Source organism: Barbatula barbatula, assembly GCF_947034865.1.
Source record: "Barbatula barbatula genome assembly, chromosome: 3".
Taxonomy (NCBI): Eukaryota; Metazoa; Chordata; class Actinopteri; order Cypriniformes; family Nemacheilidae; genus Barbatula; species Barbatula barbatula.
Genome location: NC_136764.1, coordinates 10,532,332 through 10,551,064, shown reverse-complemented (window position 1 = coordinate 10,551,064; position 18,733 = coordinate 10,532,332). Strand labels below are relative to the sequence as shown.

The 18,733-nt window shown below is 39.7% G+C and overlaps 1 protein-coding gene across 2 annotated transcripts in view; it reads right to left on the bottom strand.

Moving 5' to 3' along the window:
- dip2cb (disco-interacting protein 2 homolog Cb) overlaps positions 1-18,733 on the bottom strand; it is a 24,949-nt gene extending 6,216 nt beyond the window's left edge. Inside the window, exons 1-23 of one of the 2 annotated variants that reach the window (XM_079451382.1) lie at positions 18,259-18,733; positions 8,434-8,505; positions 8,222-8,326; positions 7,979-8,104; positions 7,719-7,898; positions 7,475-7,609; positions 6,984-7,121; positions 5,919-6,038; positions 5,304-5,501; positions 5,125-5,216; positions 4,237-4,347; positions 3,964-4,087; positions 3,772-3,881; positions 3,556-3,658; positions 3,367-3,431; positions 3,187-3,280; positions 2,930-3,049; positions 2,730-2,844; positions 1,277-1,416; positions 999-1,135; positions 609-817; positions 410-524; positions 128-329 (exon numbers count right to left, since the gene is read on the bottom strand). In XM_079451382.1, the coding sequence (XP_079307508.1) occupies positions 128-329; positions 410-524; positions 609-817; positions 999-1,135; positions 1,277-1,416; positions 2,730-2,844; positions 2,930-3,049; positions 3,187-3,280; positions 3,367-3,431; positions 3,556-3,658; positions 3,772-3,881; positions 3,964-4,087; positions 4,237-4,347; positions 5,125-5,216; positions 5,304-5,501; positions 5,919-6,038; positions 6,984-7,121; positions 7,475-7,609; positions 7,719-7,898; positions 7,979-8,104; positions 8,222-8,326; positions 8,434-8,505; positions 18,259-18,337 (2,890 nt within the window). In that variant the 5' untranslated portion in view covers positions 18,338-18,733. Of the gene's footprint in view, positions 1-127; positions 330-409; positions 525-608; positions 818-998; positions 1,136-1,276; positions 1,417-2,729; positions 2,845-2,929; positions 3,050-3,186; positions 3,281-3,366; positions 3,432-3,555; positions 3,659-3,771; positions 3,882-3,963; positions 4,088-4,236; positions 4,348-5,124; positions 5,217-5,303; positions 5,505-5,918; positions 6,039-6,983; positions 7,122-7,474; positions 7,610-7,718; positions 7,899-7,978; positions 8,105-8,221; positions 8,327-8,433; positions 8,506-18,258 lie in introns of both variants that reach the window. The other variant, XM_079451381.1, reaches the window with a different exon arrangement.

Here is an 18,733-nt window from a genome sequence, read left to right as displayed (position 1 = left end):
ATGATACATTTAAACACACAAGCCAAACCACCCCTTTTTATTTACACAGTGTGCACTATAATACACATGGAAATAATCCACACAGACACACTTTATTTACACATTGAGTTTTAGGAGGCTTGTGTACCGGGTTGTTTCTGTCGGGGTTTAGGCAGGTTGGTGATACAGGAGTGTGGACACATGAGGATGCTGCAGGGGTGTAGAGCCCCCTCTAGGAAGAGCTGTTTGGTCTCAGACAGGTGAATCCCACCCAGAGGGGTTTTCGGGAGGGTGTTGGCAGGAACTAGCGCAAGGCAGTACACCCCCACCTGATGAATCCCATCTATAGCCTGAACACACAATTTTAACAAGATGTTACCCAAAAAGCACACCGAAAACGTGCATTTAGTGCATAAATGTATGTGTTTACATGCAACACTCGGCTCATCCATTGATAGCTTTCTTCTTCAGTTGAATCAGGCCTTTGTTCTGCCACCAGGACGATCCTTTCATCATACAGCACATTCACTGAAAACACAACCGTCCTACACACACAAACAGTGACAACTCAATGTTATTTGGTTGAACAACCAGCTATGTGTTGCTATTCGGTCTTCGTTCTTACACACCTTCCCCGATAGATGAACTTCATGGGTTCCACAGCGAGAGCGGTTGCTATGATGTCATCTGCGTTGTGTTTCCGCCCCCCGACCTGCATCAGTCCTTCCAGTGACCCAGAGATGAAGACCATCCCACATGGACCCACGAACCCCAGCAGACCAGACCGTGCAAATACACAATCTGTGACCAAACCACCGTCAGACGACACTGGAGATACCTGCCGCACAGAAGCACCCCCCCCCCACATTTAAAGCCCCTTCTATAAAAAAGCGAGTAGTCTGACCAAACTATTTAGACCAGCATAAACCAGCTAGAAACCACATAAAACCTTCCATTAAAATAAACGTTCGTGTCTAATAATAGTACAAGAGTATACAGTCTGTAGTGGATTTTCACACCTCAAATGTGTTCTTGCTCATTCCCGTAAGCCCATAATATGACATCCCTGTGGCAACAGACGACACGCAGATCTCTCCAATCTCATCGGTTTTACACAGTTGCGGAACGCCCTCCGGTTTAATGACACACACCATCGCTGAGGGAGACGATGAAAGAGAGTTTATTGAGAATTATAAAGTTGTTTGATGAGGTTTGTGGTCACATGAGGAAAACTGCTCCATGAGGTTTATGTTGGAACTGACTAAAACGCTTTGAGGAGGTGTCCCTGTGTCTGTACCTCCTGGCATGGCCGTGCCCACATCCTGCAGGGTGAGGACGGAAAGCTTGTCCCCAATGTCCACCCTGATGACCCCGTGACTGAGATTCGTCATGCTGAGGACCCCTCGACCGGCCGGCTTACTGCCGCTCTCCTGAAGCCTGACAAAAAAACACATGCACATATGTTAGACGTAGAATATTACATCAGCATAGACAAAATATGTTTCTGGTTTCATAAACAATAAGAGTGTGTGGTTGGGTTTCCTGGAGCCAGAGGTCCTGTAAACCCTGACAAAAATCCACATGATAGTTCAAACTAAATTATGAAAAGCATTATTATAGCAAAGGCGTCAGCATAATGTGTCAGCATAAAACATTTGATGGTTTTTTATTATAACAGTTTCAACATACAATGACATTAGCTGGCCATGGCTGGTTTGACTGACAGATCCAATGAGGTGTCTTTTTTGAGGAAACGCATGTGGGTCATAAGGTTAGCAATAGCAAGCTAGCTTTGAAAGCATTGAAGAGGAAAACATCCTAACTTCCTTCCTTCAGAGCTCAAAGCAACATCTCCTGATGTCAATTAACTCATGTCTCATTCACCATACAAAGCACATACAGTAATAACAATGGTCAGGAACTTATTGTAAGCTTTTTTTGTAGTTGCATAGTAATATATATTTCAGTTTATTTTTAACCTCCCAACTAGCAGTGAGGTTGCGAATGGCAAACAAGGGCTCACTCCACGGCTCCCTTTGGAAGCACAACGGTGGCTGACACAGGACGTCACGTTTTCGCTTTGTCGAAGGAGATAACATATTTCTGAAATGCGATCCGTAGAGCAGTTTGTCCGTTTAGGGCTACTGCAGAAACAACATGATGAATTCCACATAAGGGGACCCGTGGTGTACGTAGATGGAAATAGCTCATTCTAAGGTAATAAAAACATAACATTTCATTATGTAAGCTCTTTATACACCTCTTAACACATAGTTATGTATATTATATTGCATTTCTGTCAATAGATCCTCCTTGATATCAGACCAATTCTCATTTTAGAATTGAATATGCCAGAGTAATATCACCATATGGTGACTGTATTTAATCCCAAACCACACAAACGCAATTAAAGATATTTTAACAATTTACATGCAAAACCAAGACGTTTCGAAAAATTTCAAACGTAGGTGAAATCTAAATCAGATGGGTTTCTAATTGGCTTTGTGTGTCTGAATGTATGCATGTGTCTAGGTCTGGTTATGTTGTTTGTAATGTGCGACCACAAAAAACGAACCTCCCGTTTTTAAGAGTTGAAACTTAAAGCAGATTTCTCCACACAAGAATGACTTGCGCACATGTATGTCTGTGGTAACAGACTGCGTATATGCATGTGAGAATTTACAGCAAAGCACATGTGTGTGTGGGTATTTGTGTTTACTGAGCAAACAGAATGAGAGTGTATTTTATACCTCCTGACAGCTACAGTTAGGGCCTCAGGAGAGCCGGCACATGGACATATGACCTCTGACTTCAAGCCCATACTCTGGAACACGTTTAGGAATGCGTCGCAGGAGGATATCGACCCTGAGAAAATGCACATCGAATTTTCACGTATGTAAAGATTTATCAGTAAAAGACATTCACAGGGGTCTGAATACTTAAGACTTACAAGGGTTCGAACCATCAGCGATCAGCAGCATTCTCAGTGAACTCATGTTGGTGTCAGTCTGATCTTTGTGGGCCATCAAAGCCCAGTGTAGGTCTCTGCTTTTCACACATGCCACCTTAGCTGTAAAAACACACACACAAACAGTTGAACAAGATGATTTTTTGTCACGAATATTAGACATGTGATGAAAGATGGACAGTACTTTGAAAATAAAAATCAAGTATGACGCTTGTACACGGATGATGCAAAAAGTGTACCTTTGTAATGCCCAATATTTTGGATCCAAGATAAAGGGTTCACCTTCATGAGAGCATATGGAACACTAACCACATGTAACATATTAAACACACTCTGCAGAGAAAGAAAGAGACAAAATATTTAGATTTGCTTTTTTAGAATGATGATAATAAATGTAACAAAATATAACGTGACATTACCGTTTGAACACTGTGCCAGAGGCCAATGCCCTTCTTAAAATCCAATACATTTACTATTGTTTCAGCTGAAACACACAAACCACATAAAACATCCCGGTCATATATTAAGGAGAAGAAGAATCAGAAGTGTGACTTCTTTTGTTTATTTTGAAGTGTGTGAACATGGGGAAGTGTATTATTATGTCTTACCCTCGGTGTACCCGCAGGTTTGCGTGAGTGTTTGGCAGTGTGTGAACATCGCCATCCTAGTCACGGTTATTCCCAACACACTCCCATCCTTACAGGTCTTATACTGTCAATCAAACACAAAACACCCTCACTCTCATTGCAACTGCACTGAAATACCCCCACACACACAATCATTTGAACACACAGTATTCAACACACAACCACATGGTGTGTTACCTCTATGTATGCTGTGTCATTGTTGGCCTCTTTAATGAGTGGAAAATACTCTCTTGGGGGTTTTGCTAAATGTCTGGAATCACTCAACACCCAAAGCAACTTTGGCCATCCTGTACACAAAAACACACTTAAATTCATATTTAAAGGTGTGCCATTATTGAGATTTTGTGGGAAAGTACTGTGACCTCTGACCTTTGAACTGCATGACATCACCACTAGTATTCTTGGGAAGGCCTTTGTGACACGCATCGCTGGTTAATGCCACGGCTACTCCGCAGCTGCCCAACAGGAAACCGATCTGCTGACTCCCAGCATCCTTTGTGGTAAGAAAAAGGAAGGGAACACTTCAGGCCAAAACTCTAAAATGTTCAATAAAGTTTTAATGTAGTTTTAGTTTCATCAACAAGAGAGCAAGTTAGAAGTTTTCCATTTCCTTTTTAAATTGTTCTTTTCAGTGGGCATTACCTTCTTTGTAAGTGGCACCTCAATTGGAACAGGAACGACTTCAGCTAAAAGACAGCCATAAAACGCTACCATGAATGCTGCTGGATCATTGTTGGGATACACCAGCGCTACCTAAAACACACACACAGTGCACATCAATTTAATTCTTTCTTCACAAGTTTTTGGATCTATATAATATATATATATATATATATATATATAATCTGGAGGTACATGGGGCAACGGTATCTTTTTAAATTTTCCTTCATAACTCACAGACTAAAACCAATGGAAATAGTATTACTAATAATACTAATCAACAATTATGAATACTACTATTATTAAAAATAATATCCGCTTGATCTGTAGAGTAAAAAAACATTTCTGCTATTATGTACCAAGAGATATTTCTAGTAAATAAAAGGAATTTTTAAATATAAATGTCACTATACTTACATATTTAAAAAAATACATGTTTTATTTACTTACTAAAATACATAAATAATATTATTAAATCCTTTTTTTTAAATATTAAATATCATAGTATGAACTAATTGGGTATATTATGCTACTATTATGATGATAATTCTAAAACTAAAACATATTAACCAGGTATATATAATACACACCAAAAACATATATTTAATATGTGTTTAATAATATTTTAATTTAAACCAAATGTTTCAATGTTTGCTACATTATTATTAGTTACTCCTATTTACTAAAACATCTCATGAAATAACAGATGATAGGTCTAACTACACACCTGTAAAATGACGTACAAAACAATATGTTTGCACAATCCGATTCACTTCACATTAATTCACCTAACAAGTCCTCTAAATAATTTGTGTTGCCCCATACATTTTGAAGCAGTTATTTAAAAAATGTATTTAAGGTTCCTCTTACTCTGTCTCCGGGGTGGAGGATTGGTTCTTGTTTGGATCCTAGTTTGTGGAGAAGATTATACGCCAGTTTCAAACATCTGGACCAAAGTTTACCTACACATATAAATATGTATAAGTACGCAAATAACCAAGTAGGTTTGTAGGTAGAAACTTTTAAAATGACCAGGAGACTGTGTGCACCGTATGTAAGTGTGTATGGTTGTTTGGCACTCCCATGCGTGGTGGTCAGACAGGGGGCTTTGGGTGTGATGGCTCCCCAGCGCAGAAGGGCCGCCTCCAGGGAAGCAGGACAGTTTTTAATTCTGTCGAGCTCATCTCCCTGTATGACAGTTGACTCCACACCCTCTGGGCGTGGCAGAGCAGGATCTGGCTGCTGCACTGCTTAAGGCAAAACATTAACAAGTTAGCATAATGCATATTACACATAGATACATGTGTACCATGTTAACTAAGTCAGGATTTACATTATGAAGCTTAAAACCAGCTCGCCCCAAATAGATAAATATATTAAAGGTGTTAAATCATAACAGCATATTCAGAATCTTTAATTTATGACTTATTTAAGTAATCTGCATTTTGGATCTCAAAATGTCTGGATCAAATGTTGTGTTCCTGTGCAGGATGTGAGGACTTTAATGAAAGGGTAAAGACCTTTGTCACAAAAATTTTAGTTTCAAAAGGTTTTCTGTCAAATAATGTACGGTTTTACTTACTTCATTTTACTTTAAGATTTACAGTATTTACATCAGATTTTTAATTAAACAGTGGCACAAACGGAGAGGAAAACATCTGAACCTTCCAGCAGTTCTTCAAAGTCCTCCACAAAGAATTCTCTCAGAGGTTTTCGTTTGGGGCGTTTCAATGTGTTAACCAGCTGTTGGATCTTGGCCGAGACACGGCTACTGACAGGCACACCTACACACACAAACAATTACTTTTTAATACCAATAATAATAATGTTAAGAATAAAGAAAATACGTTAACAGTTTACATAAAGCTTACACAACAGGTTTATTCTCTTTATTGCTTTTCCTATATGGAGATACACGGAGTGCTGAAGTCTATCCCAGCATTATTAGTGTTTGTTTCATCCATAGTAATTGTTTTTTAAAGGTTGAAATGTTTTCCTATATTTAAATAAATTAAATTAGTTAAGACAGTTGAAACTAATTTTAAAGGGATATTTCAGAAGCAAAATAAATGTCACATGTTTTACTCACCCTCAAGGCATCCTGACTGAATATGACTTTCTTCTTGAAGAATAATGCAGTAGGAGTTATTTTTCTTCCAAAGTGGTAGAATGGGGGGACATTTTTTGTATCTCCAAAAAGTGCATCCATTGATCGAAGGACTGCTTGACACTGCTCTGTGGTATTAACAAAGGTCTTCTGAAAGCTCCCGCACAGTTGAGACGGTATCCTTTTGGCCCCGTTCGTCACAAGCCTCAGGTTCACGCACAGCCGAGGGACAACGAAAGTTGGACATTAACGTTAATAGCGCTCTCAATAAGGATATTTATCTTAAACAAACGCATTTATTCGCATCAGAAGACCTTTGTTAAGACCTCTTCTTTGCGCCTTGTCGAGCAGTTCTTTGATGGATGCACTTCATGGAGCTTCAAAAAATTGCCTCCCATTCACTCCCATTCTACCGCTTAGAAGAAAAATTAAACATGGTATTATAACTCCAACTGCATTATTCTTCAAGAAGAAAGTCATATTCAGTCAGGATGCCTTGAGGGTGAGTAAAACATGGGGAAATAATTTTAGCCTCTAAAATATCCCTTTAAATTTACAATAGTTGGCAAACACCATCAATGCAGAATAAATAGACAGACATGCACAGAATCTCTCTCCTCACCATCTCCAGTCTCCATCAGCTCAGCATTGCCATATTTGGGTGGAGCCTTGGTTATTATGGCAACCTGTGGCCGTTGCACAGAGAAGGGGGCGGGGTCTTGTGTGTAGCTGGTGATGTCTGGGGGAGCCGATAGACTGTCTGCACCACACAAACAAACAAACTTGTATCAGTACAGTAGCATACAGCATAATAAACCTTTTTTTCTAATAAATGCAAGAATTTGGAAGGTTTTTTTGTAATGAGATGGAATCAATTACAATCTACTAAGCAACATAATGCATGAAGACGAAACTTAAGTGTGTACATATCAAACACGGCTGTGCAACCTTTTACCTATAGCCACAGGCCGTTGTTGACATTGATATGTCATGTGTTATGTTGATAAAAACACTAGCGGATTCAAATGTGGGCACACACCTGCCTCAAAATACAAAATTTAACTCCTTGTGTTTATGTCAGGCATTCAGCCCCAACGATTATGGTATACTGACCCTCAGAATCCAGCGACGACCAGGGGCGATCTGACTGGAAGTCAGTGGAATGCCTGATGACAAAACCATTGTCAGTAGACACACCCATTCCTCTTAAGCCCTGCCTTTTCAGAGACAGATGAGACATTGGACCGACTGTGAAATAAGAAATAAGCAAGGAGAGTTGATATTAAATATGTAACAAGTCATAAGTCTATTTCCAAGTGAATAACTTGCAAGATTGTGAATTTGCACACAGACTTACTACCATAGGAGTGCATGCGGGTCTCCGCCAGTCGAGCAGCGTTGACAGAGCTGTTGCTGTGAGACGAGGACGATGATGACGTTGAAGGTGAGCCGTGGAGAGCTCTGCTGATCCAGGAGTCCACGTTGACATCCCCCGCCCTCCCCAGAGACCCCTCAGCATCAGAGCCAGAGGATGAGTCTGCACAAACAAAGAGAGATACAGAAGTCACACACATGCACATGCTGTACACTTAAATACAGAAATGACTAAGTACACACCCGGAGGTGTGTAGGTGTCCATTGACGTTTGTCCAATGAGCGACCGCCGCTTGGACGGCAACAGCACAGCCATCTTTCCCTCGCTGTGTCTCTCAAGTGCGGCCTGAACAGCTTCTGAATGAACATCTGATGGAGAAAGAGATTTTTTTATACGTTAACGCATGTGTGAAATACTGTTCTGTAGGCTTTTATAAAATTCATTTTGAAAGATCTATGGTAACCACAGTCCTACTTTTATCTCACCTGAGCGATAACGTTCATCCCTGGAGCCTGTGGACCGTCGTCGCTGGTAGCGGGAGGATGAGGAAGATGATGACGAGGGTGTGACTGGAACGCGACGCTCCGCCCCTAGCATAAAGAGAAATCAGGTTACATACCATTAACTTTGTGTTTATGCATGTTTAACCAAATGTGTAAAGAGGTGTGTATTAGTGCCACCAGAATGTATTTATTACCAGGTGTGTGAGGTAGGTAAGCTTGCAAAAGTTTGGATCTCTTTTTCTCATAGCCCTTCTGTGTGATGTCACCTGTACAAAACAAGTTATATTTATTAAAATAAACATCCACCACATCCAACACAGTAACACTGTACAGACTGAATGGACAAGCAGAACAACATCAAGACTGCACAGGTTCTGCAACAATAATCTACATTATATAATCTCATAGACTTCCATTGTTTTCACACCAGGCTAATGATATTTTCCATCCCCTAACTCCTGGCCTAAGCCAAACCCTTGCCGGACTACGGGTGAGAAATATGACCAAAAACCTTGGTTTCATGGTATTACAATATAGTATACAAATCCAAACCATGTCTTTTTTAATTTTTTAAAACACATCTGTGTTTTTATCTTTCGCTACGTCTCCTTCGCAAACTCAGCATATGAAAATGACTGAGCCTCTTATTTACATACATGAAATATGAATTAAACTAGAAAGAAAACATTTTATTTTGACAATTTTTACCTTTATACCACCCAGCCATAAACCTGATATACATTATAACATTTTATTTGATGCATTTTGTGATGCTAGTAGTTACCATCATGGGAATTTTTGTTTTTTAAAGATATTTAGCCCATTTCACTCTAAAAATGTAGACGGAACAAAATTATTTCCATTTCATTAAACATCAATAAACAAACACAGCATACTCAGTGGACCAGACATACTGACAGACAAACTGCATGTACAATGAATATTTCAGCTTTCATTGTAGATTTAATATCAATTTGTAGGTCTGGCAGATTCTAATAAAGAAACACAAGTCCAAGCATGCAGCATCCGAAAATAATATCACAAACAGTATCCATGGCAACACAGGTGTGGTGTCCCTCTCCAGAGAACAGCAGTAAATGAAGATGTTGAGATATGTTTAGTGGTTGGATGTAATTAAAGGGATAGAATAAATTGTGTCATCATTTATTCACCCTTACAGTATCTCACAGAAGTCAGTACACCCCTCACATTTTAGATACTTTTGATATGTGACAGCTCTGACGAAATGACACTTTGCTACAAAGTAAAGCAGTGAGTGTACAGCTTGTATAACAGTGTATATTTGCTGTCCCCTCAAAATAACTCAACACACAGCCATTGATGTCTAAACCGCACCCTTAAGTGTAAAACGTCCAAATAGAGCCCAATTAGCCATTTTCCCTCCACTGTGTCATGTGATTTGTTAGTGTTACAAGGTCGAAGGTGTGAATGGGGAGCAGGTGTGTTAAATTTGCTGTTATCGCTTTCCCTTTCTCATACTGGTCACTGGGAGTTCAACATGGCACCTCATGACAAAGAACTCTCTGGGGATCTGGAAAAAAGAATTGCTGCTCTACATAAAGATGGCCTAGGCCAGGGCTAGTCAACTTGCGGTGGCCCGCCTTAACATTATGAGTTGAGAGACTTTTAAGAGCGGTGTTCTTTAAGAAATGCACGCCCTGAGACGCCAGAACTCCAAAACGCTGCAACATTCAATTCAATTCAATTCAATTCAATTTTATTTATATAGCGCTTTTCACAATTTGCATTGTTCCAAAGCAGCTTTACAGGGGAAAAACGAAAAACCCAAGAAAGGGTAAAACACGCTACATGGTGTTTTATAAAAATCCAATTATTCTAGTAAATAATATCTATGTAAATCTGATTTATTTAGCATATTTGCATTAATTGAATGCTTGGCTGAAAAGATGCGTTTTTAATCTAGATTTAAATTGGGCGAGTGTGTCTGATCCTCGAACAATATCAGGAAGGCTATTCCAGAGTTTAGGCGCTACGTATGAGAAAGCTCGACCCCCTTTGGAGGATTTAGTTATTCTGGGTATTATCAAAAGTCCCGCGTTTTGAGATCTTAAAGAGCGTGATGGGTTGTAGTGTGATAGAAGCTCTGTTAGGTAGGTAGGGGCTAAACCCTTTAGGGCTTTATAAGTGATTAAAAGAACTTTAAAGTCAATACGATACTTAATGGGTAGCCAGTGAAGGGTTGATCAAATTGGGGTTATGTGATCGTATTTTCTGGACCTGGTTAGAACTCTGGCAGCTGCGTTCTGAACTAACTGTAGTTTGTTTATTGATGATGCAGGACAACCACTAAGTAGCACATTACAGTAGTCAAGTCTTGAGGTTATAAATGCATGAATAAGCTTCTCCGCGTCAGCAACACACAGAATATTTCGTAACTTGGCCACATTTCTTAGGTGGAAAAAGGCTGTTTTTGTGACATTTGAGATGTGATTTTGAAATGACAGGTTGCTGTCTAATATAACGCCTAGATCTTTTACTGTATTTGTTGGAGTAACAGTACATCCTTCAATTTGCAGTTTATAATCAGAAATATTTGGTTTGCGTGTCTTTGGTCCGATAAGTAATATTTCTGTTTTATTAGAATTTAAAAGAAGGAAATTTTTATGAAAATATAAAATAAGTAATATTCATAACAACACAGACGTCTTGTAAAATGATTTGATCGGTCTGTCCAGAAAACGTATCTTATTTGCAACATTATTATCGGCAATCCACAGCCACGGGCAGTCGGTTTGCACACGCGATAGGTCGCGTTCCAAAGCACGTCTTGTGCCCTTGAAAGTTACTGCAGGAAGGGTACACCACGTGAACGGTTGTCTCAGATAAAGGAAAACTGTGTTGTTTTTATTGCAGCATTCATTACCTATATATGATTTAAACAGCTAAATTACAAAAACAGCTGTTCATCTGGAGTGATTGGAATTCACCTGAAAATACGATAATAGCATTTCGGTTTTTGCGCAGATCAACTGATTATTTTTATAAGACACCAGTTTAACGTCACAATGGGCAGGGATTAATTTTGTGCTGAAAATATTAGCGTTTTTGACTTTAGGGTTAGGGTTATATTTTCATAAATATCTTCTTGAAAAAAACAATTCCACCCACATGGATGGACTGGGGGCAGGTAAATTAACAGCAACAGCCAATCTTTGGGTAAACTAATACATCATGGAAATAAAATATCATAAAAAGGCACAATCAATATCTGACTGCATGTTTTAATATATGATCTAAAAGTAACAGCAACAAAAACAGTATTAAAGGAACAAAATGCAATACATGAAATGAGGATATGGTAAAAAAAACTGGCCCGCATCTCATTTATACTTTTAGAATCTGGCCCTCAAGGAAAAGTAGTCAAAGACCCCTTGCCTAGGCCATAAGAAGACCCTGAAACTGAGCTGCAGCACGGTGGCCAAGACCATACAGCGGTTTAACAGGACAGGTTACACTCAGAACAGGCCTCGCCATGGTCGACCAAAGAAGTTGAGTGCACATGCTCAGCATCATATCAGAGTGAGAATGCTCAGACGACGGGACACAGAATGCAGGGCTCCGCACAGGGCCCTGGAACTTCCAACTTGCCTACAGTCAAGCATGGTGGTGGGAGTGTCATGGCCTGGGGATGTATGAGTGCTGTCGGCACTGGGGAGCTACAGTTCATTGAGGGAACCCTGAATGCCAACATGTACTGTGACATACTGAAGCAGAGCACGATCCCCTCCCTTCTGAGACTTGCAAAAGAAGCTGAGGGTAAAGGTGATGGATCAAAACCCTATTGAGCATATGTGAGGCGTCCTCAAACGGAAGGTGGAGGAACGAAAGGTCTCTAACATCCACCAGCTCTGTGATGTCGTCTTGGACAAGCTCTGGTGAACTCCATGCCCAAGAAGGTTAAGGCAGCGCTGGAAAATATTGGTGGCCACACAAAATATTGACACTATGGGTCCAATTTGGACATTTTCAATTAGGAGTGTGCTCCCCTTTGTTGCTAGCGGTTTAGATATGAATGGAAGTGTGTTGAGTTATTTTGAGGAGACAGCAAATTTAGACTGTTATACAAGGTGTACACTCAATATTATATTTTGTAGCAAAGTTTCATTTATTTAGTGTTGTCACATGAAAAGATATAATAACATTTTTATACGAGTCATTGTTCTGTGGAACAAAAAAGAAGACATTTTGAGAAATGTCTTTGTGGCTTTGTGTCCATGCAATAGAAGTCAGTGGGTTCCAGTTTTGTTAAGTTACCAACATTCTTTAAAATATCTTCTTTTGTGTTCAGCAGAAGGTCATACAGGTTCAACTTCACAAAAACACTCAGACCTAGAAGGCAAAACCAGACAACACAGATATTTACATAATATAGATGCACAAAAACAAGAAGAACATATACCGAGAGCCAAGCAAACATAGACATGTAAGCAAATCACAAATAACAAACTAAAAACACTCCATTTTACATTCAGACCGAACAGAATCTGTGTTTATTTTATTAATTACGACTGCTTATCAAAGCAAACAGCCCAAACATGTGGCTTGAACTCTATTTAGAGCCTGCAGATATCATCACGCCGATTTGGTTGCTTGATTAGGAAAGGCACGTCATGGCATGAGATCGGAGCAAATGAGTGTGGGAGGGATATTGGTACGAGGTTTCTCAGAAACGGTGGACCTCGTGGGATTTACATGCATCGGTTCACCGAGAACGCTGTGAAATCAGATCTTCTGAGAGAAAACACCTTGTTAAATGGAGCTCACACTGTAGCTCTCTTCATAATGCTGCTCTACAAAAGAAAAGATTTGAAATATGGATGTACACTAGTAAACCTTTGCTGCCAAGTGAATGTGCATTGCTTGTTCTGACAAACGCTGATTTCTGTTGCAAATATATAAAGGTTGTGCGTCAGAATTAAGTTTAAACAATAAACATTATGGTTTATGAAGTAATACTTGCATGAGTTACTGCCCGAGACAATATTATTGCTCAGATAAGCTGAGGAGACTTATGTAAAATCCCAGTTATCCTTAACTTTAAGTGTAAACACTTTGCCTTAAATGAGCCATAAGAGGAATTAAAATAGAAACAAATTACATAATTGTTGACATTCGGTAGATGTAAAGCTAAATATAACAGGCAATCTGCCTTTGGAGAGTTAAAGAGTTTGAGATCATCTCTGTTTTTCTAAGACGTCCTATATTGCAAGTCTTTTTCTCAGAAGACAAACTTCAGAAGACAACATTTTTCCAGATATTTGAAGCTGAATCATAGGCAGAGTCAGAAAAGCCTTACTTTTAGGGATAGTTCACCCAAACACCCTCTTGTCATTTCAAACTTACATGACTTTCTTTTTCTGCAAAACACAAAAGAAGATATTCTGAAGAATGTTGGCAGCCGAACAATGATGGTACCCGATGGACACTATAAATGTAACAATATTATCAATAACATGTTATCGCAATAGTTGTTATCATGGTCATATGACTGTATGAAACGATAGGTCTTCCGGGCCTAACACAAAAAGTAATAGCTGTTATCTTTGGCAAGACCCATCTGGTGCAAATATTTTATTTTATAAAAGGTCATTATTTTATCATTTGACCCATCTCATACTGTAACCTCTTAGTAACAGTTCTGATTAGAGGATAAAGAAAAGAGGATGCTTATTCCAAGTCATCCTTTGTCATTTTAAGTATTGCAATAAATATCGTACCGTGGACATTACACCGAGGTATTATTGAACAGTGAGGTATGGATATTGTTTCATCCCTAATGGACACAAAACCGGTGGAAGTTAATGGGTACCACTGTTGGTTACCAACATTCTTCAAAATAATGTTCTGCAAAAGAAAGTCACACAGTGTGACTATTAATACATACATTCCAGATTGTCTTGTTTCTTTTGGTCTTTGTTCCTCAAGTGATGACAAAATAAAAAACAGGGAATATTTCCACCAAATTCCACAACTGTGTTTGTCCCGTGAATGTTTTGTCTAGGCCATGTAACAAAATGATTCGTTTGATTGTAAATCGCTTGCTTCAGAAACAATAATGTGATATGAAATGATTCACCCTGATCCACTTAACAAAATAACTATTACATTTATTGCTTTTATTAAAATCCCAAATGAACCTAGAATCTATGACATTTCTGGAATGACTTAATTTATATAATTGCTTTTAATTTTCGTGGGAGTAGTGAAGATGGCCTCTCTTGACATGTGTCTGGCTGAAGTCCTGCAGATTTCCAGGGATGGATGTAAGACAAGCAGGTGAGAGCTTAAGCCACAGACTAACGCAAGTAAAATAAAACCGTATGTAGGTCAAGTGTTACATACACACTGCTGCTCTGTGCACCTCCAGCTTTTAATGAATGCAACCGCGATTATTAAATTATGTTGATAAAATGACTGCAATATTTTGAATTGAACTATCATTTATGAAAAAAGGAATTATTGTACAATTATTAGAGGATGGCTGATATGTATGTACACCAGAAAGAAAGTATACATACATGTCATGGGAGAGATAGAGAGATTGAGAGAGATAGAGAGAGAATAAAAATAGCATCATGAGGAGCTTTCAGACAGCTGCAGTTGCTGACTTCCCATGACAACCGCACAAAACACACATCACTCCCTTTAAGTTTTAAAGATCTGATATAAAGATTCCTACTTCATTTTTGTCTTCCAAATTATATATAACTGCACGGTCTTGAGACTGTACAATATACGAGAAGGTAAACACAAAAGCTCAAATCAGAATTTAGTTGATATCCACAAACAGCAGCTTTTCTCAGGTCAAACATGCCTGCTTTGGATTGAACAGTCCATTTATTATCCGGCACAGAAACTACAACAAACCCAGTTCGCTGCCAACTCCACATTCCCAGAGTCTCTGCACACTTTGACACACATTACGGCTCATGGCTGAACCCCTTCTTACCATCGTGACCAAGGGCAGCATGCAATAACTGAAACAGGCAGCTAAAACATAACATTTAGTTTCAGCATTCAAAACAATAAAACTACACCTTATATGGTATGAAACATTAGACTGCAAACAAGACTGCAAACAAGAGTAAATTTAAGGCCAAGTTGAAGTCCAGTCCACTCTGTAAAACATTCTTGGTCGCCTCAAATGCTTAAGTATACTTAAATTGACGGAACAAGGCAAGTCATTTCAACCTATAATTTTATCTTTTGGCTACATGACGTATATATTTTATTTTAAAAATGATGTGAAGAACTGCTCAACATACTCATTCCGTAAATACATTATCCGTCCACGAGCCAACCGACAAGCGAGACCCGCTTACCATCAAGATTATCTGCGCTGAAGCTCGTTACTATTGCGATAAACGGTGGATATAACACTTGATTTGGAGATCGTTTGAAACTGATAGATGGCGCGGTCTCAGTGCTAAAAGACGCCGGACATGAACTACAAGCAGTAAGTCAAACTAAGTCATGTGTTTGTTCTTTGTTGGCAATCGGCGTGTACGTGCATAATGTAAAAAATATGAAGGGATCAATACGATGATGTGTTGTGTGCTTGTGCTGTATAATATGCGTCAAAATAAGTGTTTCATTTCTGTATATCTATCAGCACCAAACAGGACTGTACATAAATAACGTTCTAAAAATGGCTCCCTAAACACTTCCATTTTGGGGAAAACTGTGCCGTGAGTCTTTTTGCAGACAATGGAACTTCTTTCACTTTTTTTCTGTTTACTGAAAAACCACATGCAGGACAAAACATTAAGATACAGATAACCATGTGTTGTGTAACACAGCAAAACTGACACAAAAAGATGCATTCTACAGCATCATGAAAGGTGTGTTTGCTTTGAGCACACAACCAAACACATGACCATTAACACACCTGCACACATAGGGAAAATTGTTTGTGATATTGTCTACGTGCTAGTCGACCGCAGGTGGTATATGAAGCACAATAACGTTCTAGAAAGCATCTGATTGGTCAACGAGTCAGCAATGGGTCTGGACACCGTATAGAAATGTAAATACTAAAACGTATAGTTTGTCAACTTTGTGTAGGAGTAGAAAATCCTCAAAACACACATGAAATAAAAATCTAATCTTGCTTTCACAGGATCTATTAAGACAACATGGTTAAATTCTGCATGAGACAGTAATGCAAGTATTACTCTGATCAAGACCCTAATCCTGCATGATGACTCTTCTGCCCCATAAATCTTTGTGCTCAGACCCAATCAGAACACAGCATGAAAGACTGTAAACCAATAAAACTATGTCCTGTAGGCAAGAAGGCCAATCAGATGACAGCATGTGTGGAAACTAGGCCAGAAGCCAAAGCAACGGAACAGTGACAACAGATGCCCCAACCCATATCCACATACAAATCGGATCTTGTTATACATGACATGCATATGGATTTACATGATGTCATACATGCTAATTTATACAAACATATACAGTCAAATGACACACGGACACTTGTGCACCACGCAATGCTGTAGTGTGAATTATGGTGTAAGGTTTTACACAACTGCAAAACATAATGCATTCCGGAAAATATTCCCCCTTACGTTTTTAAGCCCATTTCATCGAACCAGGTCAGGAGTCAATTGGAGCGTTCTGAACTGTTTGTGCTGGAATAAACATCACAACGGAGGAGAAATTCTTTAATATCTGAATTAAGTATACAAAATAACAGAGCGCTGCCTCATGTACAGAGGGATGGTGGCAGATGTGCCCTAATAAGGGGAATCATCCTGCTCCGTGTGGAGAAAATGATGCAATCTACATGAAACAAGAACCACGAAAACCCACACACATTTCTGCACTGGCCATGTGGAACACACCACTGTCTCTATGAACACGGTTATCGTCCCACTCACAACAGCAGGGCCGTTTCGAGCACTGACAGTTGTGTCCTGCAGTGAGACATCCCATACTTGTTTATTATCTCATTCTTTTGGATGATGTATGAAGTTTCTATAAGCCATGTTGCAAACTCACGTCGAAATGTGAAATTGCACAGAAATACACATTTAAAACAAACATATTATAGATGACAAAAAACAGCGATTTTAGATTCAATTTACGACACAAAACATATTATGGAGTCCTATCTGTCCCATGAGCCTAAATAGACTACAAGGACTACTATTGATATACTTCTTGTGAACACATTTAAATTCTCAGTTGTCTATGGCCCGACTACTTCAATATATATATAGAAAACTTTGTCCTTGTACGATATCTCATTTGTTGCACTTGCCAAAACTTTTGGCCATTCCAATAAAGCACAATTCATCAGAAACAGATTCAACAAAAGGACAAACTACATGCACACTGTCCTTCCAGGACCAAAAGAGAGACCAGTGGAACAGCCCAACGACCAGGAAATAACCAAAACATGGCACAAAATTAGGATTCTGTCAGGATTTGATTCGTATAACATCTATATTTCTTTGTAAATATTTATATATAACGTTTAAATGCACGGGCGATGCCTGCAAAGCTATTTGAATGTTTAAAAACATAGACAGAGCAAGAGATGCACTGGGTGTCCTGTCTGCTCTATAACTTTGTGAGTAAACGCGTTGCTGATTATATCACAACAACGTGAGCAAATGTGAAACTTTGCAGCAAGGAATATCGCAAAGCCTTGCGCATTCCAGCTTCACTTAGGCTACTGATTAACATGCCCTATATATTTTCAAAAGGGGGCGGCCCTGTTATATACAGTACAGCTCACTGGAGACTATAAGAGAAACATTGAATACATAATCAGCATCAGCGCCTCAAATCGTCTTACAAGATACATTTCTTAAACCAAGGTCACCGGAAACGCACTGCAAACAAACACGCGCTGGTTTAAATCTGATACATGTATCGAGCGCATACACCCGTTCAGCTCTGCTTGCGTCGTTCACTTTCTCCCACCCTTTCTGGTAATCCCCCCCGACAAACGGGTAACTCACCCTCCGATAGCTCCAGCTCTAGCTCCGCGAACCGGGCTCGCACCTCCATAGACAGCGGTAACGAATCACGGTCTGCCATTGCGATTCCAACACACCAGAGCCTCGGTTCCTCTCCGCCTCTCCCGAGCTCACTGTGTCAAACGTGTATTCACGGTGCAAAAATAGACAGCATGAGTGTGCGTGGACAGCGAATGAAGAGCGAGCAGTCGCGTTAGCGGAGCGCCATTACCGGGAAGGTTTCAGAAGGCGTGCTGCTTGTTTTGCTTCTGATCACGGAGTGCTGCAGGAGTGATGCAGCCAGCCCGGTGCTTCCACTGCGGTGCCACACTGCCACCGTGCCCGCTACTGCCGTTGTGCTCACGTGACCTTGGTTCAAACCCAGATGAGGGCGACGGAGCGAGCGAGCGAGCGCGCGCGCACCGACCGTTAACGGAAAGGGGCAGCTGTGCGCTGATAAACGAACTTCAGTGCCGTC